We start from the raw sequence: 24,569 nt of genomic DNA, 5'->3' as shown, positions 1-24,569 counted from the left end.
CTGGATCAAATCCGGGCTCAGATACTCAGCACCACACCCAGAAATAATAACTGGCCGTGTAACCTTGAGCAAGTTACTTAACCCCAATTGCTTAAAAAAATAAATAAAATAATTCATATGGAAGCTTAGGTTATATGAAAGTTTAATTTCATATTCTAGGATATCATCTATTTATTAAAATATTTTAAAGGTAATTTTCAAACCTTTAAAAATTTCAAGTAAATTTTGGTAAAGTTCAAACCTTTAAAAAACCATCCAGTAAATTAAAAAACAAATTTAGGAATATTGGAAAAATCAAATTTTGGAGAAAATGTGGAGTTTAATTTTAATTACATTAAGGTGAATTAATTATGTTAAGGTGAATTCACATTGTTAATTTCTTATATGCTCTTTTTGTTTAAGAGAATATTTTCATACTTGTGTTCCTTTAGCTCAAGAAATCAGATTAACCATAAACATGTTTCCTGCTGCTTTTATAAACTCTAGTTAACCTTTTGTTAAAAATGCTATAACTTCCCTTTGAAACATTTAGCCTACAATTCTTTAGCAGAATGTAAAATTTTCTCTTTTTTAATGAATTTTTACTTATTTATTCTGCTGTAAGGCTTGAAAAGGCACAAGAAGAAAATAGAAATGTTGCTGTGGAAAAGCAAAATTTAGAGCGCAAAATGATGGATGAAATTAATTATGCAAAGGAGGAGGCGTGTCGACTGAGAGAACTGAGAGAGGGAGCTGAATGTGAATTGAGTAGACGCCAATATGCAGAGCAGGAATTGGAACAGGTATTTATTTATTTTCCCTTTTCTAATATACGTATATATTAAGTATTTGTGTCTTGTTGCATTTTGCTATACTTATACATTTTGTATTTATAGAAGAAATACTGACACCACACATTTGCCAGTGACAGATATCGCTCAACATAAATAATGAGGCAAATTGTTATTTGGAGCAATAACTAGTCAGTAATATAATCAAAGTACCCTCATGCTCATCCATTCACCTTTTAAATCCCCTTCCACTCAAACATTTTGTTGGTGATTCTTCTCTCATAAGCCATGATGAATAGAATTATAGTCTCCATTCAGTTATCTCCTATCTGTCCCTCTGTCTGTGTATCTACCCATTTATTCCTTTACTTATTGTCATTTTGATTTCTAGAAGATAGTCATTTTAAAACATTTCATATGGAAATTTTCTCCAAAGATACAGGACTCTACTATGTGCCAACTCTTGAGTTAGATACCAAGATGTAGCTTAAACAAGATTTAATATGCCCTTAAGTTTTAGCATCACGAAAAACAATTTAACTTGGTTTCAAAGTAAACATGTTTATATGCAGAAAATCCACAACTTTTCACAGCTTAGCTTTATAAAATAATTATGACATCTAAAGGTTACCTGTTTCAACATACTCCTCTCAAAAAAATTGTATTTGAATGCAGGTATTTAGGCATTGCACACCAGGCCTCCAGGAAAGGAGATATTTTTGCAACTTAAATTATCAGCAAATAATCTAGGTGTTTATTAATTTTTAAAGCTTCCACCCACTTTTCAGGCCAGGAACCGTGAGCCATAGGAGGATAAGGAGAGAATCATATGTTGAATATTTTCTTTTGCAAATTAAAAGATTGTTAAACTTAATGAGATCTTCTTTAATATTTATGACTCTGTATTTTAAAAGGATTTTCTCAAAAGTACATTTTCTACCAAGTAGATAATAATTTATAATTTTTGTTAGTTTATATACTTACCTTTGCATTATCTAGTTAAAATTAAATATATAGCTTTACTTTTTTTTGAGCAGTTCCATCAGCTTTATTTAAACTGAGCTTTGTTGCCATTTAATGTTCATTCAACAAATCTTTTTTTTAAATTTTTGATCTTTAGTTTTTTATTGCACCGATTTTGATATATCCCATCACCCCCACAAACCCCCAGTGAAAGAGAAAAAAAGTAATTTAGCCAGAGCAACCAATGCATTAACTGTATCTGACAGTATATGTTGTATTCTATATCTATAGACCTCCACCTCTTCGAAGAGTGATGAGAGATACATTTTTTTTGTTTTAGTTTTCAGCATTTATTTTCACAAGATTTTGAGTTACAGATTTTCTCTCCATCTTTCCCCTACCTCCCCACCCCAAAATAGCGATACTACTGAATACCCCTTCCCCCAATCTATTCTCTCTTATATCCTCCCCCATTCCCCCTCTAACTTTCTAGTAGGGCAAGATGTATTTCTATACCCCAGTGACTGTATTATCTTATTTCCCAGTTGCATGTAAAAAACAATTAAAAAAATTTTTTTTAAACATTTTCTTTTTGGGAGGGCAATTGAGGTTAAGTGACTTGCCCAAGGTCACATGGCTAATTTTTGTGTTAAGTGTCTGAGGCTGAATTTGAACTCAGGTCCTCCTGACTCCAGGGCCAGTGCTCTATTCACTGCACCACCTAGCCATGCCAACATTTGTTTTTAAAACTTTGATTTCCAGATTCTTTCCCTTCTTTCCTCCTCACCCACCCTCACTGAGAAGATAAGCAATTCAATATAGGTTGTACATGTGTAGTTAGGCAAAATGTTTCCATAGTAGACTATGAAAGTAGATTATGAAAGACTAACTATATTTCCCAACATCCTATCCTGCTCCCCACTTATTCTGTTTTCTACTTTGACCCTGTCCCTTTACAAAAGTGTGTGCTCCTAACTACCCTCTCCCCCAATTTGCCCTCCCTTCTATCATCTCCCCTCTTACCCCTTCCCCCCTACTTTCCTGTAGGGTAAGATACTCAATTGAATGTATGTTATTCCCTCCTAAGCCAAATTCAATGAGAGTAAGGTTGACCCATTCCCTTTGACATTCCTGTTCTTCCCCTCCATTGTAGCAGTTTTTTTTCTTGCCTCTTTATATGAAAAAATTTACCCTATTCTATCCTTCCGTTTTTCCTTCTCTCATTATATTCCTCTCACCTCTTACTTTTATTTTTTAGATATCATCCCTTCCTATTCAGCTGATCCTGTGCCCTCTATGTATACATGTGCACACACATACACACACTCACATATATATTTATACACACATGTACCCTCCTATATACACACATATTTGTATGTATACATATATGTGCATATATGTATACACACATATATGTATATACATACACACACATATATATTCCCTTCAACTATCCTCATACTGAGAAAAGTCTTGAGTTACAAATGTCATCTTTCCATGTAGGAATGTAAACAGTTCAACTTTAAAAAGTTCCTTATAATTTCTTTTTCCTGTTTACCTTTTCATGCTTCTATTGCTTCTTGTATTTTAAATTTTCTGTTCAGCTCTGGTTTTTTCATCAGGAATACTTGAAAGTTCTGTATTTCATTGAATTCATTTTCCCCTGAAGCATTACATTCAGTTTTTCTGGGTAGGTGAGTCTTGGTTTTAATCCTAGCTCCTTTGACCTTCAGAATATCATATTCCAAGCTCTTCGATCCCTTAATGTAGAAGCTGCTAGACCTTGTGTTATCCTGATTGTGTTTCCACAGTATTCAAATTGTTTCTTCCTGACAGTTTGTAATATTTTCTCCTTGACCTGGGAATTCTGGAATCTGGCTATGATATTCCTAGGAGTTTTCTTTTGGGGGTCTTTTTCAAGAGGTGTTTTCTTTCACTTTCTATTTTGTCCTCTGGTTGTAGAATATCAGGGCAATTTTCCTTGAGAATTTCTTGAAGGATGCTTTCTAGGCTCTTTTTTTGATCATGGCTTTCAGGTAGTCCAGTAATTTTAAAATTATTTCTCCTGGAGCTATTTTCCAGGCCAGTGATTTTCTTTTTTTTTTTTTCTCTTTTTTTAATTTTTCAAATGCTTTATTAACTTCTGATTTACATCATTCATTTCCTCCAGATTTTGAGTTACAAATTTTCTCCCTGTTTTTCCCCTACCCACTGCCCCAAAATAGCAGTCCCACAGGATATCTCCTCCTCCAATCTGCTCTCTCCCATATTTTCTCCCATACCCCTTTTGACTTTTCCAGTAGATCTCTATGCCCCAGTGCCTATATATCTTATTTCCCAATTACATGTAAAATAGTATTAATAATATATATATATATATTTGATATATATAATATATATAAAATTTTGTGATACATATATACATATATATATATATGTATACATATTTGATTTTAAAACTTTGAATTCCAGATTCATTCCCTTCCTCCCTTGACACCCACCCTTACTTGGAAGATAAGCAGTTCAGTATAAATTGTACATGTGTGGCTAATGCAAAACAATAACGTAGTAGATATATTGTAAAAGACTGACTATATTTCTCTCCCTCCTATCCCACCTCCCACTTGTTCTATTCTCTACTTTGATCCCATCCCTATTCAAAAGTGGGTGCTTCCAACTTCCCTCCCCCCCAGCCTGCCCTCCCTTCCATCATCCCTCCTCTCATCCCCTTCCCCCCTACTGTCCTAGAGGGTGAGATATCCTATTTAGTGTGTATTTCATTCCCTCCTCAAGACAAATTCAATGGGAATAAGGTTGACCCATTCCCTTTTGCCTTCCTATTCTTCCCCTCCATTGTAACCATTTTCCCTTGCCTCTTCTGTATGAGATAGTTTACCCCATTCTGTCTCTCCCCATCCCCTCTCATTATATTCCTCTCTCACCTCTTAATTTCACCTTTTTTAAGTGTCATCCTTTCCTGTTAAATTGGTCCTGTGCCCTCTATGTATACCTGTAAACATGTATACACACATTCACATATGTATTCATATGCCCGTATACCCTCATATATATTTCTATTCCCTTCAACTACTGAGAAAAGTTTCATAAGTTACAGTTATTGTTTTTCCATGTAGGGATGTTAATAGTTCAACTTTGATAAGTTCCTTATGATTTCTTTTCCCTGTTTACCTTCTCATGCTTCTCTTCCTTCTTGTATCTGAATGTCAAATTTTCTATTCAACTCTGGTTTTTTCATCAAGAATGCTTGAAAGTCCTCTATTCCATTGAATGACCATATATTCCTCTGAAACATGATACTCAGTTTTGCTGAGTAGGTGACTCTTGGTTTTAATCCCAGCTCCTTTGACCTCCAGAATATCATATTCCAAGCCTTTCGATCCCTCGGTGTAGAAGCTGCCAGATCCTGGGTTATCCTGATTATGTTTCCACAATATTCAAATTGTTTCTTCCTGGCTGCTTGTAATATTCTCTCCTTAATCTGGGAATTCTAGAACCTGGCTGTAATATTCCTAGGAGTTTTCTTTTTGGGATCTTTTTCAGGAGGTGATCGGTGGATTCTTTCAACCTCTGTTTTGCCCTCTGGTTCTAAAACATCAGGGCAGTTTTCTTTGAGAACTTCCTGGAGGATGATTTCTAGGTTCTTACTTTGATCATGGCTTTCGGGTTGTCCAGTAATTTTTAAATTATCTCTCCTGGATCTATTTTGCAGGTCAGTGGTTTTTCCCAAAGATATTTCACATTGCCTTCTATTCTTTCATTTGTTTGGATCTGTTTAACAGCATCTTGATTTCTCATAAAGTCATTAGCTTCTATTTGCTCCAATCTAATTCTGAAGCAATGATTCTCCTCATTGAGCTTTTGAGATTCTTTTTCCATCTGGCAAATTCGACTTTTTAAGACTTTCTTTTCCTCATTGCCTTTTTGAGCCTCTTTTGCCATTTGAGTTAGTCTATTTTTTAAGGTGTTATTTTCCTCAGTCAGGCTGTTGATTCTCATTTCATAATTTTCTTGCATTGTTCTCATTTCTCTTCCCAATTTTTACTCCACTTCTCTTACCTGCTTCTTAAGGTCCTCTATGGCCTGTAACCAGCTCATATTTTCCTTTGAAGCTTTTGGTGCAGGAGTTCTGACTTCACTGTCTTCCTCCTGTTCCATGCTTTGCTCCTTTTTGTCCCCAAAATAGGAGTGTAATGTTGGAATCTTCTGTCTGCTTTGTTTCCTTTGCCTGGTCATGTCGCCCCTCAGTCACTTGACCCCTGGGGTTTTTGCCACAGTAGGACTCTGCCACCAGACAGGGAGCTTTCGTCCCAAACGCTGGGGTTTTCTCAGCTGCCGGAGGTATTAGATGGGTGCCCTCTCTGAGTTCTCCACATGCTCTGGCAAGCTGGACACACGTCCCTCAATCTCTACCCTAGACTGCAATCCAGATCCACGATGTCTAAAGCAAGAGCAATTACCCCTCAGACTGGTTGCTTGGTCCCCCTACACTTGGCAGGCCAGGAACTGAAGCTGCCATGTGGCAAGCTGGAGGTCTCAGCAGCTTCTTGCCCCAGGGGTGAAAGTCGAGGCACTCCCACTTACTGGTCCCAAAGTCCAGACTATACTGCCCTCTCCCTTTGTCCTTAGCATCTATGTGTTGATAAATCTGGAAAGGACCACAGCTGATGCTGATCTGGAGTCCCTTCAGATGGTGGCTGGTCAGGCCTGTCCTGGGGCTAAGTCCTAGGTGTGGGTTTGGGCTCAGCTCCCAGAGCGCTGTGCTGGCTGATTCCTGCTGGCCTGCTGGGCTGTCCTCATTGGGAGGTTAGCTTCTCTGTGTCATTTTGTGGGTTCTTCAGCTCCAAAGTTTGTTCAGAGTCCCCTTTTTACATGGATTGGGGAAGGTGGAAGCCAGAGGCCCAGGGAGGTCCTGCTTCTACTCTGCCATCTTGACTCCACCCTCCACCCCCCAAAGTGAGGATTTTTTTTTTTAAACAAAGTCTTGAAAATCTGAGAGTTATCAAATTTCTATTTTTTTTTTTTGTCCAAGATAATAGTTAACTTTCCAGTGTATGATATTTTTGGCTGGAGACCAAATTCTTTTGCTCTTTGATATGTTGTGTTCTCAGACCTGCTGTCCTTTAATGTTTCTGCTGCTAGGTCTCGTGTAATTATAATTGTGGCACCATCATATTTAAATTGTTTTAATCTTGATGCTTTTAATAGTTTTTCCTTGAGCTGGGGACTTTAGAATTTGACTATGATACTCCTATGAATTTTCCTCATAGGATCTCTTTTAAGTGGTGATCGATGAATTTTTTCTATTTCTACTTTCCCTCTTTGTTCTGATGCTTCAGAAGAATTTCTTTAATTATTTCTTGTATTTTTGAATCAAGATTAATTTTTATCATAACTTTCTGTTAGTCCAATTATTTTTATATTTTCTCTTCTTGATCTCTTCTCCCAATCTGTTCTTTTTCTTATAAGATGTTTCACTTTTTCTTCTCTTTTTTTATTATTTATATTTTGATTAAACATTTCTTGATCTCATATAATTTCATTGGCTTCACTTTACCCAATTTTAATTTTCAAGGTGTCATTTTCTTCCTTAAGATTTTGGATCTCCTTTTCTAGCTGGTTGATTTTTCTTTTATACCCATCTTGTTTTTCTTGGATTATTCTTATTTTCTTTTTTAGGTTTTCCGACATCTCTGTAATTTGATTTTTAATGTCTTCTCCAAATTATTTTTGGGCAGGTGACCATTTGATGTTACTCTTTGAGGGTTTCTTTACTTCATTTTTCCCCTCTGAAGATGAACCCCAGTCATATCTTGTTCCCATAGTAGGAAGTTTCTGTGGATGGATTGTTTCTTCTTTGCCTGTGTATTTTTTTTTTTTTTTGTGGTGATAGCTTAGTTATTTGTAGTCACCTGTAGCCCTGGGGTATGGGAAATGGTGCCTCTTGCCCCAGATCTTCAGTTCTTCCTTCCAGCTTGAAGCCAAAGCCAAACCTCCAGCCTCCTGTAAGTGCCCACAGCCAGAGGCTTTCTGCCCCACTGCATCTGCACTCCCTGGGCCTGCGCTTGTGTGTTCTTGCTCCTGCTGCTCTTTGCAGCACAGCTGGGTCTGGCATTTCTTGTCATCTTCCTGGACATAAATACCCAGCTCCCCTCACTATCCCAAGAGTAAAACCAGGGGTAAAAGTTTGGGTAGTTGGGGCTGAGGCAGCCTCTCAAACCAACTAACCCCAGGGCTTGCCACTTGTTATTTAAGAGACTAGGCGCTTGCAGTTAAAATGCAGCCTAGCCTAGAGATGTTTACTCTTCACAGGGACCAAATCTGCTCCTGGCATTTTTCTTCTGATCTTCTCAAATTGTCCCAGGAGGACTCTGGTTATGCCCCTCTTCTTATTTACCTCCATCCACCCTAAGGTGCTATTTTAACTTTTTTTGGGGGGAAGATCTTAAGAGCTTGGAATTTTCTGACCTCCTCCACCATCATCCCAGGATCCTCCCCTTTTCTATAATTTAGTCTCTATAAAACATTGATTCACCTGTAAATATTATGTTGTGAAGTTTATGTTTCAGGCCTGTTTCTCCACTGTCACTTCTTTTATTTTTCTTCCGCTTTTACCCTAGTCTCCTTGTGTACTCTTTGAAGGAAATCTCTCAATGATCTTTTTTTTGTTGCCTTTATTTGCTATATTTGTTTACCTTTCTTGTATTTCTGTTTTCTAGGGTATTTGAAAAGCAAATAATTTGTTAAAGTTTGGTTTTCTTTTTAAGAATGCTTCAGATTCTTTTATATTAAACATCTATCATCTTTTCATTATCAGTTAGGCTTAGTTTACAGGGTACATCATCTTGCGTTACATCCTCAGCTCCTTTACTCTTCATAATACACTGTGGTAGGTGCTGTATGGTCTTGATGTAATTCTCATTTCCTTTCCTTTATTTCTGAAGATTGGTCTTCTGTTCCCTCACAGAATTTGTTTGTCATTGGAAATGTTAAGTTTAACCAATAAGTTTCTTGGAGTGAACATCATAGGGTTTTTTGTTTTTTCTAGAACTGATATCTGAAATTATTCAGCTGGTACTTTGTTATCTGTGTTTAGAAGTTCTGGTCATTTTTCTTGTATTATTTATTGCATTATCAAATTTGGATTTTCAACTTTTGTTTTCCTGGGAATCCTCTAATCCTGAAGTTGTCTCTGTACATTCTGACTCTGATATTAGTGTGTTTTATTTGTATAGAGATCAGGCTTTCTTTTAAAATAATAGCTATTTAAATCTCTTCCCAGATTGCCCTTTCCTTTTGTGTATTTGCATTTCTTATTAGTTATGTCTTTTGTTTCCTTGGCGATATTTGCCAATTCAAGTTATTCTGTTTACCAATTATTTCTACTACGAAGGCCATAAATTCTGCTTTTATGTTTCTTATTCATCTGTTAAAACATTCAAGAATATCTGACTTTGGTTCTATACCCTCTCAGCAGTCCTCAGGGTCTTCTGCCTCATCAGGTATTGATTGATATTCCTTTCTCTTGCAAAATTTACTCATAACTCTCTGGGCTCCTATCTGATCAAGAGCCCATATTTCCTCTTGTTATTATTATCTTCCCTGACTATTTTTTTTCTCTCTTAGGATCTTTAGTAATTTCCATCTTTAGTCCTTAAATTCCCCTATTGCTCACTTTCAGACTCTATCTTTGTTAATTGCAGCTTCCCTAGAGACTGAGCCTCAGAGACATCTCAGCTTTTTCCCATGCAGGGCAGTTCACATTCCACAGGCCTCAGTCTTTGCCCCAATTCATTCTGAGGAGTCAGAATTGGCTGCAGATGGAGGCGAGACCCTTTCCCTTAGACTTAGTGGAGTGTCACATAGCCACACATCTGTTTTCTGTATCAGTTTTTGTAATTGGCAATGTCAAAGGCTGTAGGGAGTTGAAGATGGAGGGGAATTGAGAAAAGGCCATTGGATTTGGCAAGTAAGATATAACTTTGGAGAGAACATTTTTTTTTAAGCAATTGGGGTTAAGTAACTTGCTCAAGTTATTGAGCAAATAATTCAAGACCAGTTATTTCTGGGTGTGGTGCTAAGTATCTGAGCCATGATTCGATCCCCAGGTCATCCTGACACTGGGGCGGGTGCTCTCACTCTCTGAGCCACCTCGCCGCCCCAGGAGAGAACATTTTTGATTAAATGATGAGGTAAGAAGCTAGACTGTAGAAAATTTAAAAAGAGAGAGAAGAGTAAATGGAGGCATCTTTTTCAGATCACCTTCTCAAGGAGTTTTAACTACAAAAGGCAGGAAAAGTATAGGCCAATAGTTAGCTGGGATAGATGAATCAAGTGAGGGTTTTTTGAGGATGGATGAAACTTGGACATGTTTTTAGTAGAGAGGCAGCCAATAGTCACAGAGATTGAAGATGAATATGAATGATAGGGCTTGGGCATCTTCTTTTGGGGATGGGATGGAATAATTTGTGCATGTAGAAGGGTTGCCTTTAAGGTAAAGTTCCACCTCCTCATGTGAGGTGTGGTGAAGGGAGAGACAGTGCACAAGGCATCTGGGTGATATGAGATACAGAGGAAGGAAAAAGATGGAGTTCTTGGTGAATGGCCTCTTTTTTTTTTTTTTAAGTGAAATGTGTGGCAAGGTTCTTGGCTGAAAGGATTGGAGGAGGAAAAGCCCCGGGAAGTTTGAGGAAGGTTTAAATGGTTTGAAAGGCTATGGTGGTAAATGGGAAAATGGATTAGAGAGGCTTAAATGTATTGCTTACAGAGGTCAAGACCCCATAGGACCTTCTAGGTCCCCAAGTGCTGCCCTTTGACTGAATCCAAGCTTCACAAAATAAATTTGGGATTTGAGGACTGAAGGGGCCACGTGGGGTCTCAAGGCTGCAGGTTCCCCACCCTGATCAATTAGGGCTCAGGTGAAGTTATGTAACATAAATCTGTAGTGAACTCAGGATGGTAAGGTGACCTTCTCTACCTTTGTTTAGTAGCACATGCATGGGAATGTGGATGGTGGTGGTAATCCAAGGCTGGACCTTGGCAGGGCACCATCAGCAGTATAAGGGGGCAGGGAACTCAAGAAATAAGGGCCATGTATAGTTGAATTGGTTCACTAAGGCATCAAGATGGGTAAGGAAGAAGATTATTGTGACTAGTGGAGGAGTGATGTTGGGGCTGAGAACTGAAGGGAGGAAGAATTGGAGGTCATGGTATGGACAAAGCAAGGAAAAAGATGAAATGTTAATAGATTATGATCAGATAGGGGGATTTCAGAGTTCATGAACAAGGAAGTTATACATTTTGGGGTGATGGTAAGAAAAAAGGTATGCCCATCCTTGTGTGTGACTGAAATGGGGTGAAATAATAGGTCATGGAAAATGAGTAAATTGAGCACTGGAAGGTTTGGGTTTTAGAGGGATTACCAGTATGTATATTGAAATCACCTGGTACAAGGGCAGGAGTGGAGAATATTGAATTCATTGAGAAAAGAATGGGAGTGTCTGGTAGGTCTTTTTACCCAGATTTTGATTGGGTGGTAGGTATGGATTACATGAACCTCAAAAGAAGAACATGACTGAGTAATGGTGGTGGCCCATTGTTAGGAAATTCTTTTCTGAACTGAAATCTGCCTCTCTATAAATATTTGGGTTTTTTGTTTTTGCTTTTTGGAGAGGGGAAGGCTGGGCAATTGGGGTTAAGTGACTTGCCCAAGGTCACATGGCTGGTAAGTGCTAAATGTCAGAGGCCAGATTTGAACTCAGGTCCTCCTGACTCCAGGGCTAGAGCTCTATTCACTGTACCACCTAGCTGCTCCCTTTGTAAATATTTGAAGACAGTGGTTACTTTCCTTCCAGAGTCTCTCCTTGTCTCTAACTTAGCCTAAACAACTATAGTTCTTTCAGGTGATCCTTGTCTAACATGATTTCAAGTTCTTTCACTAGTGTGGTTGTTCTCCTTTATACTGACACCAGTTTGGCAGTGTCATTTCTAAAATGAAGCACCATAAACTCAACACGATACTCCAGATGTTGTCTTAGTTAGGGCAGTGAATGATGCAGTTGTTACCTACCTAGGAATACTTCTGTTAATGTAGCCTGAAATGAGTTTTTGGCTGCTTACTCATATTTTTGACACTTTGAATTTGCTAAGCTATTAAATTCTTCAGAGCTTTTTTCCCCTTTCACATAAATTCTGTCTTTTCATGTCTTCCCTCAGTGGAAGATGAGCAATTGACTTTATCCATAATGCTGGGATTCCCTAGTACTCTCTCCAGGATTTACCACTCTTTACCTGGTATCCATGTTACACAATAATTCTGCTCTTCAGATTAATACCACCATTGTTTGTCATCATCCCGTGCCCACATCTACCTTCACTGAGTGATTAATTTAGCAAGAATTAAGTTTTTGTTAAATGGGAAATTTTAGAGAGGTATGACATAGACTTAAGGTCTTGCCTTAGGCTTTTTCCTTTCTAGTCTAACACAAACATCCCATTTGATATAAGACAGTAGTTACAAGTATGTGTGACTACCAGGTGATGATTTAAAAAAATTGTCTAGAGCATACTTAGTATATTAAACCAACCATTAAAAGAATGAAAGTGGGTTTTTTGAAAAATACATTACACAGTAACATCTTAATCACTTATGTATTCTTCATTTTTAAGGTTCGAATGGCTCTGAAAAAAGCTGAAAAGGAATTTGAACTAAGAAGTAGTTGGTCTGTTCCTGATGCATTACAAAAATGGCTTCAGTTAACACATGAAGTGGAAGTACAGTACTACAATATTAAACGACAAAATGCTGAAATGCAATTAGCAATTGCTAAAGATGAGGTATTTTATTTTATCTCATGTGTTAAGAACATGTTGATTTTGTTTCTTAATAAGACCATGCAAGATGGCATCATTCTGACTTTCCAAGGTATTGAAGTGTCCTGAGTGACATTTTTTGGCTTTTAGATTTAGTCATTCTGTAGTATTAGGTTATACAATTTACTCTAAATTTGGAACAATATGTATTTTATCAAGAGGAAATTAATGACAGTTAAATATTTTCATCATTGTTATAAATGTTTTATACGGAGCTTTTCTCCTCTAGGTTGCTGCTTCATATCTGATTCAGGTTAGTAGTAACTGAAAGTTCTTATCTGACTCCTTATTTAATTGTTTGAAATAAAATGAAATGTTAGCTTGGTTTTTAGTAAACCCAAGTAAGTGCTTACTTCGTAACTAACTCCCATTGTAGTAGGGTTCAGTTAATGCTTTTTTGGTAGCTTCAGTGGAAAGATTGAAGTTTTGTTGTTTGTTTGTTACAGCAATAGAGATTAGGGAAAAATTCTTTAGAACAGAGATTTGAGTTTTATTGATTAATAATGCCTTTTGAGAAAGCATGCCACTTCATTGTTCTATTTTTTCGAAACCATAAAATTGTTTTCTGTGTTACTAATTTTGTAGCAATTTCCATGATTATTAAATTTATTTTAAGCAAAATACTCCATTAATCTGTAGGCATTGTGTGTAAATGTGTTTTAAGGTTGATGTTTAGATTCATTCTTTATTTTCTGATGTTCTTAGGCAGAGAAGATTAAAAAAAAGAGAAACACAGTCTTTGGGACTTTGCATGTTGCACACAGCTCATCTCTGGATGAAGTGGACCATAAAATTCTTGAAGCAAAGTAAGAAAATTAAAATCAGCAATCTATTTTAACATGATAAAAAAATGATTAATTGACAAAGACATTTACATCAGAATTTGGCATATTATTTTGATTGGGTAAATTGTACAAACTATTATATTATTCCCTTCTAAAAGTGGTTAATTTTTTTCCTTTATCAGTGTCAGTAAATATATGGTGTTAATTATTCTACTGTGAACTTTTTATAGTCACATTTGTTACTTAATATCAAATTCACTGAGATGATGAATAACTACTGTCTTTACTTTTCCCAGGAAAGCTCTCTCAGAGTTGACAACTTGTTTACGAGAACGACTTTTTCGCTGGCAGCAGATTGAGAAGATCTGTGGTTTTCAAATAGCGCATAATTCAGGACTACCAAGCCTGACATCTTCTCTTTATTCCGATCACAGTTGGGTAGTGATGCCTAGAGTCTCTATTCCACCCTACCCAATTGCTGGGGGTGTTGATGACTTAGATGAAGATACACCTCCAATAGTTTCACAATTTTCAGGTAGGTTATATGGTTAAAATATATGATATAATAAATGATTATTATTAAAATAGTTTAAATTGATGATATAGCTTTAAAAAAATCAGATTTCTAATGTAGCTTTCATTAGGGTTGCCTGACAATCTGTTTTCTTTCTCTGAGACTTTTTTTGCATTATCATTTGCATTATCATCACTCAGAATTCAAAGGTATAATTTGTGAAACCATGACATTATTGAATTTAAATAAACATTGAGAATTAATTTGCTTAATGAACCAATTAGCACATATTTATTAACCACCTTTTGTATGCACAAGATATTGTGATTATTATGAAGAAGTTCTAGACAGAGCCATTGCTTTAGAGACGTCTCAGCATTGAGGTAGCAAACATGTACAAAAGCCAGTAACTAATAGTTGCTGGAAGTACTTTATGAAAAATATGGACAGTTGGGCAATAGGTATGTTAAACTTTAGAGGAAGTTACATCATTATGAAAATTGAGGGCATAGCAAGTGTTGTAAGGTAGACAGGACAACAGGACAGACAGTTTAAAGCTATTAATATTAAATCTGCACTAAAACTTTTGGGACACCCTATAGAAATACTAGCTGCTATTAGTGCTTAGATTGCATTAAGACTTTCGGGACAACTTATAATACTTCGGGTTGCAGAGTTTTTTATATACATTAGGTTTGTTATTACCATACTTCAAGATGACATAATTTTGTCATTGGTACTACCTCCCTCCAGATTTAAGATCAAAACTTCTCTTACTGGGTTGGGTAGACCATGTTTCAGATTTTCTATAGCCAAAAAAATATATCACCCCAGCAGCAAATAAGCCTCTTTAAAATTAGCTACTCATTACTTTGCATTAACTAAACTAGCTACAGTTGTTTGACTTTAATACTAAATGGGAATTTTGTATTTATGACATTTGAGCATATATGATACCCAGTTTGGATTTTTTTTTTAATCCCAAGTATTGTTTCTTTATCAAAGTTTGGAGTAGAAACATGATAATTTATAAAGTTTAACTGAATCTTATTTTTCTCTTATTGATGTGACTTCTGATATTTTAATGTGTCAATGGAATGAAAATTAGCTAATCTAATAATATCTTTTAAGCATAATTCTATTGTTTTTTTAATGCTTTATTAACTTCTGATTTACATCATTCGTTTCCGCCAGATTTTGAGTTACAAATTTTCTCCCCGTTTTTCCCCCACCCATCCCCCCAAAACAGCAGTCCCACAGGATATCCCCACCTCCAATCTGCTCTCTCCCATATTTTCTCCCATACCCGTTTCAACTTTTCCAGTGGATCTCTATGCCTCAGTGCCTGTATATCTTTTTTCCCTTAATAACATGTAAGATGATATTAATAGTATACACACACACACACACACACACACACATATATATTTGGATAATTGATTTTAAAACTTTCAATTCCAGATTCATTCCCTTCCCCCCCTTCCACCCACCCCCAATGGGGAGACAAGCAGTTCAGTATAGGTTGTATATGTGCGGCTAATGCAAAACAATAACATAGTAGATGTATTGTAAAAGACTGACTATATTTCCCTCCCTCCTATCCCACCTCCCACTTGTTCTATTCTCTACTTTGATCCTGTCCCTTTTCAAAAGTGGGTGCTTCCAACTTCCCTCCCCCCCAGCCTGTCCTCCCTTCCATCATCCCCCCTCACATCCCCTTCCCCCCCTATTCTCCTGGAGGGTGAGATCCCCTATTTAGTGTGTATTTCTCTCCCTCCTCAAGCCAGATTCAATATGAATAAGGTTGACCCATTCCCTTTTGCCTTCCTATTCTTCCCCTCCATTGTAACCATTTTCCCTTGCCTCTTTTGTATGAGATAGTTTGCCCCACTCTGCCTCTCCCCATCTCCTCTCATTATATTCCTCTCACCTCTTAATTTCACCTTTTAAGTATCATCCCTTCGTGTTAAATTGGTCCCGTGCCCTCTATCTATGTATACCTGTAAACGTATATACACACATTCACATATGTATTCATATGCCCGCATACCCTCATATAAAGACATATACATATATATATATATATATATAAAGACACACACACACACACACACACACACACATATATATATATATATATATATATATTTCTAATCCCTTCAACTACTGAGAAAAGTTTCATAAGTTACAATTATTGTTTTTCCATGTAGGAATGTTAATAGTTCAATTTTGGCCAGGTGGCTCAGCGACCAAGAGCACCGGCCCCAGTGCTGGGACGACCCGGATCAAATCCGGGCCCAGACACTCAGCACCACACCCAGAAACAACAACTGGCCGTGTAACCCCGAGCAAGCCACTCAACCCCGATTGCTTAAAAAAAAAAAATAGTTCAACTTTGATGAGTTCCTTATGATTTCTTTTCCCTGTTTACCTTCTCATGCTTCTCTTGCTTCTTGTATCTCAATGTCAAATTTTCTATTCAACTCTGGTTTTTTCATCAAGAATGCTTGAAAGTCCTGTATTCCACTGAATGACCATATTTTCCCCTGAAACATGATACTCAGTTTTGCTGGGTAGGTGACTCTGGGTTTTAATCCCAGCTCCCTTGACCTCCGGAATATCACATTCCAGGCCCTTCAGTCCCTCAGTGTAGAAGCTGCCAGATCCTGGGTTATCCTGATTATGTTTCCACAATATTCAAATTGTTTCTTCCTGGCTGCTTGTAATATTCTCTCCTTAATCTGGGAATTCTGGAACCTGGCTATAATATTCCTAGGAGTTTTCTTTTTGGGATCTTTTTCAGGAGGTAATCGGTAGATTCTTTCAACCTCTATTTTGCCCTCTCGTTCTAAAACATCAGGGCAGTTTTCTTTGAGAACTTCCTGGAGGATGCTTTCCAGGCTCTTACTTTGGTCATGGCTCTCAGGCAGTCCAATAATTTTTAAATTATCTCTCCTGGATCTATTTTCCAGGTCAGTGGTTTTTCCCATGAGATATTTCACCTTGCCTTCTATTCTTTCATTTGTTTGGATCTGTTTAACAGCATCTTGATTTCTCATAAAGTCATTAGCTTCCATTTGCTCCAATCTAATTCTGAAGCAATGATTCTCCTCATTGAGCTTTTGAGATTCTTTTTCCATCTGGCAAATTCGACTTTTTAAGGCATTCTTCTCCTCATTGCCTTTTTGAGCCTCCTTTGCCATTTGAGTTAGTCTGTTTTTTAAGGTATTATTTTCTTCAGTCAGGCTGTTGACTCTCATTTCATAATTTTCTTGCATTGTTCTCATTTCTCTTCCCAATTTTTCCTCCACTTCTCTTATCTGCTTCTTAAGGTCCTCTATGGCCTGCAACCAGCTTGTATTTTCCTTTGAAGCTTTTGGTGCAGGAGTTCTGACTTCACTGATTTCCTCCTGTTCCATGCCTTGCTCCACAGTAGGACTCTGCCACCAGACGGGAGTTTTCGTCCCAAATGCTGGGTTTTTCTCAGCTGCCGGAGGTATTAGATGGGTGCCCTCTCTGAGGTCTCCACATGCTCTGGCAAGCTGGACACACACCCCAGGACCTCCACCCTAGACTGCAATCCAGATCCAAGCAGGTTAAAGCAAGAGCGATTACCCCTCAGACTGGTGCTTGGTCCCCCTACACTCTGCAGGCCAGGAGCTGAAGCCGCCACGTGGCGCTGGCAGGCCATGCTGGCATCTCAGCGGTTTCTCGCCCCGGAGGTAAAAGCCACTCATTCCCACTTACTGGGTCCCAAAGTCCAGACTACACTGGCCTCTCACCTCGTCCTTCGCATCTATGTATTGATAAATCTGGAGACAGCCACAGCTGCTGCTGATCTGGAGTCCCTCTGGCTGGCGGCTGGTCAGGCCTGTCCTGGGGCTAAAGCCTAGGCGTGGTGCTGGGCTCGGCTCCCAGAGTGCTGCGCTGGCCGATTCCTGCCGGCCTGCCGGGCTGTTCTCAGCGGGAGGTTAGCTTCTCTGTGTCATTTTGTGGGTTCTGCAGCTCCAAAGTTTGTTTAGAGTCCCCTTTTTACATGGATTGGGGAAGGTGGAAGCCAGAGCCGCGGGAGGGTCGTGCTTCTACTCCGCCATCTTGGCTCCGCCCACCAATGTCCCAAAATTCTATTGTTATGCATTCATTATTGCTATTAAGAGCAGCAAAGCTGTTCATCAGATAATTTGGTGAAGGAGTCATATAGATGTTAGTTGAAGAGGTCAGAGAACAACAAGCAGCTCAATTGGTTTCAGGCTAAATTTTTCTCTCAGATATTCCATTGTTAAAACATTAGGCTTGCTTATCCTCTCCCCCTTTCTTCTTTGCTCCCCTCTTCCTTCTTCTCCCTTTGCTCCTCTCCCCTTCCCTATATTCTCCCTATCTCTTCCCTGTCTTTCCTCTCCCCTTTCCTTTTCTTTCTGGACCCATGATTTAATTTGTGTAGGTTTTCCTTATGACGAAAGTCCCTTTATCAGTACAGATTAGCAACTGCTCTGCAATATATACATTTAGAGAGTTGCCTGGGTGCACTGAGAGGTTTAAATGATTTGCCCAGTGTGTCACAAAGCCAATATGTTCCAGAGGTAGATTTGAACCCAGGTGTTCCTGACACTGAGACTGTCTGTCTATTGATGTAGGCAGTCTTTCATGTTCATATTATATATGAGGAAATGGAGACTTAAGTAGTGATTTGCCCAAAGTCACATGACAGAACTAGAACTTGGTCCTAGATTATCTAGGTCCAAGCTCAGTGCTTTTCTTGCTATTTATGTTTTGTCCTTAAAACAGAGTTCTAGTTAATAGTAATGAAGGCTATACATTACATTTTTATGCCACATTCAGGCTTACAAAGTGTTTTATACATATACTTTTAAAAATCTTTATGACACCTGAGAGGTAATTTCAGATATTATTATACATAATTTGAAAAATTTTAGTTACCAAATCAGAATATTTATAGTAAGAAAATATAGGTAGGAGGTGGAAATAAAAACAAGCTTGGGATTTTAAAACAATATATCATATTATGTAATAACAAAATTTATTTCCAAAATTTTATTTCTATTAAACTTCTCGTCCCTAAGGACATACATGCATACATACACATATATTGTATGTGTATGTGTGTGCCTGTATATATTATATGTGTGTGTATGTGTGTCTATGTCTGTAGACACACATATATATTCATCCTTAGATGAGAGAGTTCATTCTTTCTTTGATGGTATACAATGCTACTAAACTTCAGCATTTACTCTCCTGAAAGAAATGATGGAGTCTGAATGCAAATCAAGGTATACTTTTTAAAACTTTGTTTTTCTTGTTTTTTTGGGGGGAGGGGTTCTTTCACATACTAATATGGAAGTATGTTTTGCATGACTGCACATGCATAATCTCTATTAGATTGTTTACCTTCTTAAGGAATGGTGGGGGGAAGAGGGGAAAGGGAGAGGAGAGAGGGAGAGAATTTAGAATCTAACATTTTAAAAAATGAATATTTAAAATAGTTTTTACATGTAATTGGGGAAAAATAAAATATTTTGAAAACAAAAATTTACTCTCCTTTTGCTTAAAATAAATAGGCATCTAAGAAGTATGCTGCAAATGTTGTTCCTGGCACATAATAGGTACTTAATAAATGCTTGCTGACTGACTAATAACCTCGTTGGTGATTATATACCTTTGATAACAAGGATAGTAAACTGTTGGAACTGTCTGTAGGAAAAGTTATGTGTGACAGCTGCTTTTCTTAACTACTGTACAGGGTTGTTGTGAGGATCCAATGAAATCATGTATATAATGTATTTGCAGACAGTCGACAAGCATTTTTGAGTGCTTACTTTTAAAAAACTAGGCACTGTGCTAAATGCTAGGGATATAAATCTCAACTATTGTTGTTCGTATAACCTTTGCTTCTTGATTAATTGCTTCGTATAACCTTCAGAGTCTTCTTGATTAATTTCTTTATAGTGAATCTAAATTTCACATTACTTGCTACTTGCTCAGGAAATCAGAGATGGAGAATGGAAAGGTATAGACATAGATACCTTAAAGAAAATAAATGGACTTGAGATATTGTAAAATTATAATTAAGGACTTGCCTTCTTATAGTTGTTTTTATTCTTCTTAAATCTATTAATGATATTTTAACCAAAGGCAATTGAAGCCCTTTCTAGTCTTTCATTTTATTTACAAAGGGGACAGTAATAAATTAGATTATGTTTAGTTGGAGTCAAGATGGTGGAGTAGGCAGAAGCAGTAGAGCTGAGAACTTCTCTGGACAAAACTCCCCTAGACAGATTTAGAAAATGTAACTGATTGAATCTTGATGGGGAAATCTAGGGGAAAAAAATCAGTGTGCCTTTTTCCAGCCCAGGTCAACATAGAGTGATAGTTCTATAGGTAGCAGGAATAGGATCAGGCCAGGAGCATGTTGCACTGGGAGAATTTCAGTGCCAAGGGAGAGACTGTACACCCAGACCAGGGCACCACTTGGGAATAGGTGAGAACTGGCAGCTTTGCTGCCCATTACCCAGTTTTTAGTCACAGATGTAGGACAGACTGAGAAGGGGACCTGTTCCCAAGGGTAGAGTTCCTGAGTAGGGAGACCCTGGGTAGTATATTAATATACTTAGAAAGAAGAAAGTTCAGAAACAAGCAGCGTTAATGTAGCTCAGATTACAGGATTGGAGAGCAATGTCTCAGTTCCAGCATCTACTCCACCCCCTCAATAGAGGAACAACCAGGACAGGAAAGCCAGACCAAAGTGGAACCTACATTTCTGTCACTCTGATCCAAGAGAGCTTTCCACAGTGGCTAATAGGGACTGAATGCTGCAGCATTCTACTGTTGCTCAAACCAGAACCCAGGAATTTGTAGAGCAGGAATGCAGCAGAGTTTACCCTGCCTCAGATAACTTTGGGAGCACTAAAAAGTGCTTTTAGTTCTGAGCCCAAGCTCTTCCTGAGATCCTGAAATAATACAACACTCATTACCCTAAAGAAAGCAGCAACAAGACCAGCCCAGACCTTCTCTCTGAAAGTGTGACAGAGCCCAGTCCCATTACCAAGACAGAAGTCAGGAAGTAGGCTAGAAGAATCAACAAACAAAAAAAAGTGTCCAATCCTGAAAAGTGTGACAGGAACATGCAAGGCAGACTTAGAAAAAAGATAATGAGTCTAAAACATGTACAAGCAAAGCCTCAGAGAAGAACACAGCTTGGGCATCAGTTCAACTAGAATTTCTGGAAAAAATGAAGCAGTAGTTTTTTTTTAAAAGAGTTTGAAAATGTTTGTATAAATGAAATGAAATTACTTGAGGACTAAATTGGAAAAGAAATGAGAACTATGGAAAAAAAGAATTTGAAATAGAATTAAAGAGCTTGGCAAAGGAAATACAAAATCTTGGCCAAGCACTAAACACCCTGAAAATTCAAACGGACCAAATAGAAGCTCAAAAGTTTAAAAAAAAAAAAATTGTATGACCTTGGACAAGTCACAGCTTATTTTTGGGCCTCAGTTTGCTCAACTCTAAGCTAAGAATGTCTTAAAGGTCAGGGTGTCTTACATCTCTAAATCTAGAATCCTATTTAAATTATGTAAATTTATAATGGCAGTTTGGTGTTGTGGATAGAGAGCTGACCTCAAATTTAAGAAGACCTAGGTTCCTGTTGTGTTTCTAGCACATGCTGTGTTACCCTGGGCAAGTCACTTAACCTCTTAGTGCCTTAGTCAACTTTCTAATACTGAGTTACTGAGTTAATAATTAGTTACTGAGCAGAGGCCCATTTCCATTGATCAGTAGCATTTCCTCATTAGGGATTCCCTAAATCATAGTACCAAAAAAAAATACAGTAAGCAGCAGTTATTTGATTTTAGTATCTATATTTGATTGTAGTATCTGAAAAGATATTTGGTTGCCTAAAATCAACCTGAAAATATGACTATTATTAAAGAAGACCTATTTAATATTTTGAACCATTAATGCTTTTTCAATTGATGCAAGTATCTTTTAAATAATTTATTATACTTATTGTGTGAAACTTAACAATATTAGTTATCTTTAGGGTGACTTTGTAAATCGAGGTTAGGCAATTGGTGATGTTATATGCCCATGTTCATTTTATTTCTCTTGGCTTTTAAGTCAGTTGCTATCAAAATAAGTACTTATTTCTCAAAAAACCTTAATTTTCTTATGAGCTATCAGCCCCAAGGCAGAGGGCAAATGTGGTAAAGATGGTCAGACAGTTGTATCTCACAATTTTCTTGTGTGTGTAAGTAAATAATATGAATAAAGGAGCATATGGTTATAATTGCAATTTGAATTTTGCATAGGGGAGTATTCTTTAAGTATTTTTTTCTTTTTTTTTTAGGGTCCATACCGAAACCTTCTGTATCATTAGCAAGAAGTAGCAGCCTGTGTCGTTCTCGCCGAAGTATCGTGCCATCATCTCCACAGTCTCCACATACTCAGCTTCCTCCACATACGCCTCATCCCCGGCATCCTCAGCACATACAACATTCTTTGCCTTCCCCTGATCCTGATATTCTTTCAGTTTCAAGTTGCCCTGCTCTTTATCGCACGGAAGAGGAGGAAGAGGCCATTTACTTCACTGCTGACAAACAGTGGTATGAGTAATGAACTGATTATTTTAAAAATTGGTTGGGCATAGGTATTTGAAAATGTGATATGTCAGATGAGGTATCATAGAAGAACCTGTCTTTGAGCCATGATTACTCCCCTCTCCCCCCTTTTTTAAAATGTTGATGTGTGTGTTGGTGTGATATAGTGTGAAAGAGATCTGGTTTGAGAGTCCAGAGAACTGGGTTGTAATCCCAGCTTGGATACTTATTTAGACTATGACCTCGTGTTAGTCACTTAACCTCATTGTCTCAGTCTCCTTACTTGTAAGGAAATTCTCAAATCATTTTGAGGATTGCATGAGAAAACATGTTGGAAATTGTATAGCACTATCTAATCATAAAGAGTACTATAATAACAGTAAGAGGAACTATGACTTTGAGTAGTCATTAACATCTTTTTTTGGCGGGGAGGGGCAGTTGGGGTTAAGTGACTTGCCCAATGTCACATGGCTAGTAAGTGTTAAGTGTCTGAAGCTGGATTTGAACTCAGGTCCTCCTGACTCCAGGGCCGGTGCTCTATTCATTACGCCACCTAGCCTCCCAGTCATTAACATCTTTAGGTCTCTGTTTACTTTTCTTTAAAATGAAGTGCTGGCACTAGATGATATCTAATTCTATTTTTCCATGATTCCATTACTAGCATTGTTATTGAGCATTTTGTCATTGTCATGACCCTTTTGTGCTAGGAGACTAGCCTAGACTGTCTCTTATGACCATTGTTTTTCTAATTTGTTCTAAATTTTATAAAAATATGTCAAAAAAGGAACAGAAGAATTAGGCTGACAGTTACAAAGTAATCACTTTGTCTACTTTTTAAAGCATTTGCAAAGTTGAAAGAAAATCTAGTTATAAAGTGATTACTAGAATAAAATCATTAGGAGAAAATAAATATTTTCTTTCCCCATTCTAATTCTGACCTTTAGAGAATCCAGATTGCATAAATTGGCAAAAATTGATATGATTAATTATCTGTGTACTTCTGTAGTAAAATTAACCATATGTACTAGAGAAAATCCGGGAATGTGGAAAAGCCAGTTTAACACTCTCAGTTTACTTGAATTACTTGATCCCCAAATTTATTTGGGCATGTAGGGATAAGAAACCTTTCAATATTAATGGGGTTTAGTTTTATTAGGTTTTTATTGGATCCTGTCTTGTGAAATATTTTTAACCTGGGTTAGAATTTCACACACAAAGCAGCCAAATGACAGAGAACAGCTGAGCCACATAACAAAATATCAAGTAAGTTAGTAGTTATAATGAAATAACTATCTGATTACAGAGGCAGTTGAGGGACAGAAAACTACACAGCCTCAGGGAATAATGAACTGTGTCATTCCATTATTGACCATCCAGTCTTAGAAGAAGTTTGGTAGAGCCTCTAAGCAGTTACTGATGGCCCTGGATTGGATATTTGTCTGCATGTGTGCAGTGTTCCTTGCCTTTAAATTTTACTGTTTCTACCAGTGAGAGAATTTATGTGCAAGGCTTTGAAATGAGATGTCCTTGGTCAAATAAGGCATAATCATCAGTCATATAATTATTTATCATGTTGTACAAAGAAAATTACAGTGAAAGAATTTATCTTAGGAATTTATAAGCTTATAAAGTTATTCACACAGGCCTAAGTAAAGCACATGCATATGATAAAATGAAAGCAGTATCCCCATGCACAAATACACCATACGTTCTAGTACTCCCTCCACCAGTACAGACTACCATATACCTGTGCCTTAAAAAAAAAAAATTCTAAATTGAACTTCAACAAATACCATCAAATAAAAATCAGCATTTCACTTAACATTGTACAACCTCAGAAAGAGGATTGGACATGAAATTTCAAATCTGTTTTTTATTGCTAGCTTTTATTTTTAATACACTGTAAATTTAATCCCCAACTTTCAAAGCTCTTCTGCTTGTCTTTGATTCTTTCTGTTCTCTTTTGCTATTGTTGGGGTGTGTGTGTGTGTGTGTGTGTGTGTGTGTGTGTGTGTGTGTGTGTGTG

General features: G+C 37.4%; 1 protein-coding gene across 3 annotated transcripts in view; it reads left to right on the top strand.

Annotated features, from left to right (window-relative positions):
- STIM2 (stromal interaction molecule 2) overlaps nucleotides 1–24,569 on the top strand; it is a 179,684-nt gene that overhangs the window by 148,117 nt on the left and 6,998 nt on the right. For all 3 annotated transcript variants that reach the window (XM_069068827.1, XM_069068821.1, XM_069068823.1), the window contains 5 exons: nucleotides 605–782; nucleotides 12,423–12,590; nucleotides 13,332–13,432; nucleotides 13,708–13,946; nucleotides 22,294–22,549. In XM_069068827.1, the coding sequence (XP_068924928.1) occupies nucleotides 605–782; nucleotides 12,423–12,590; nucleotides 13,332–13,432; nucleotides 13,708–13,946; nucleotides 22,294–22,549 (942 nt within the window). The remainder of the gene's footprint in view (nucleotides 1–604; nucleotides 783–12,422; nucleotides 12,591–13,331; nucleotides 13,433–13,707; nucleotides 13,947–22,293; nucleotides 22,550–24,569) is intronic.

Source organism: Petaurus breviceps, unplaced genomic scaffold, assembly GCF_028583685.1.
Source record: "Petaurus breviceps papuanus isolate PSGF00001 unplaced genomic scaffold, PetGlider_PUasm1.0 140, whole genome shotgun sequence".
NCBI classification, from domain to species: Eukaryota; Metazoa; Chordata; class Mammalia; order Diprotodontia; family Petauridae; genus Petaurus; species Petaurus breviceps.
Note: the sequence above shows the minus strand (reverse complement) of the source record. Positions and strands in the feature narration are given on the sequence as shown.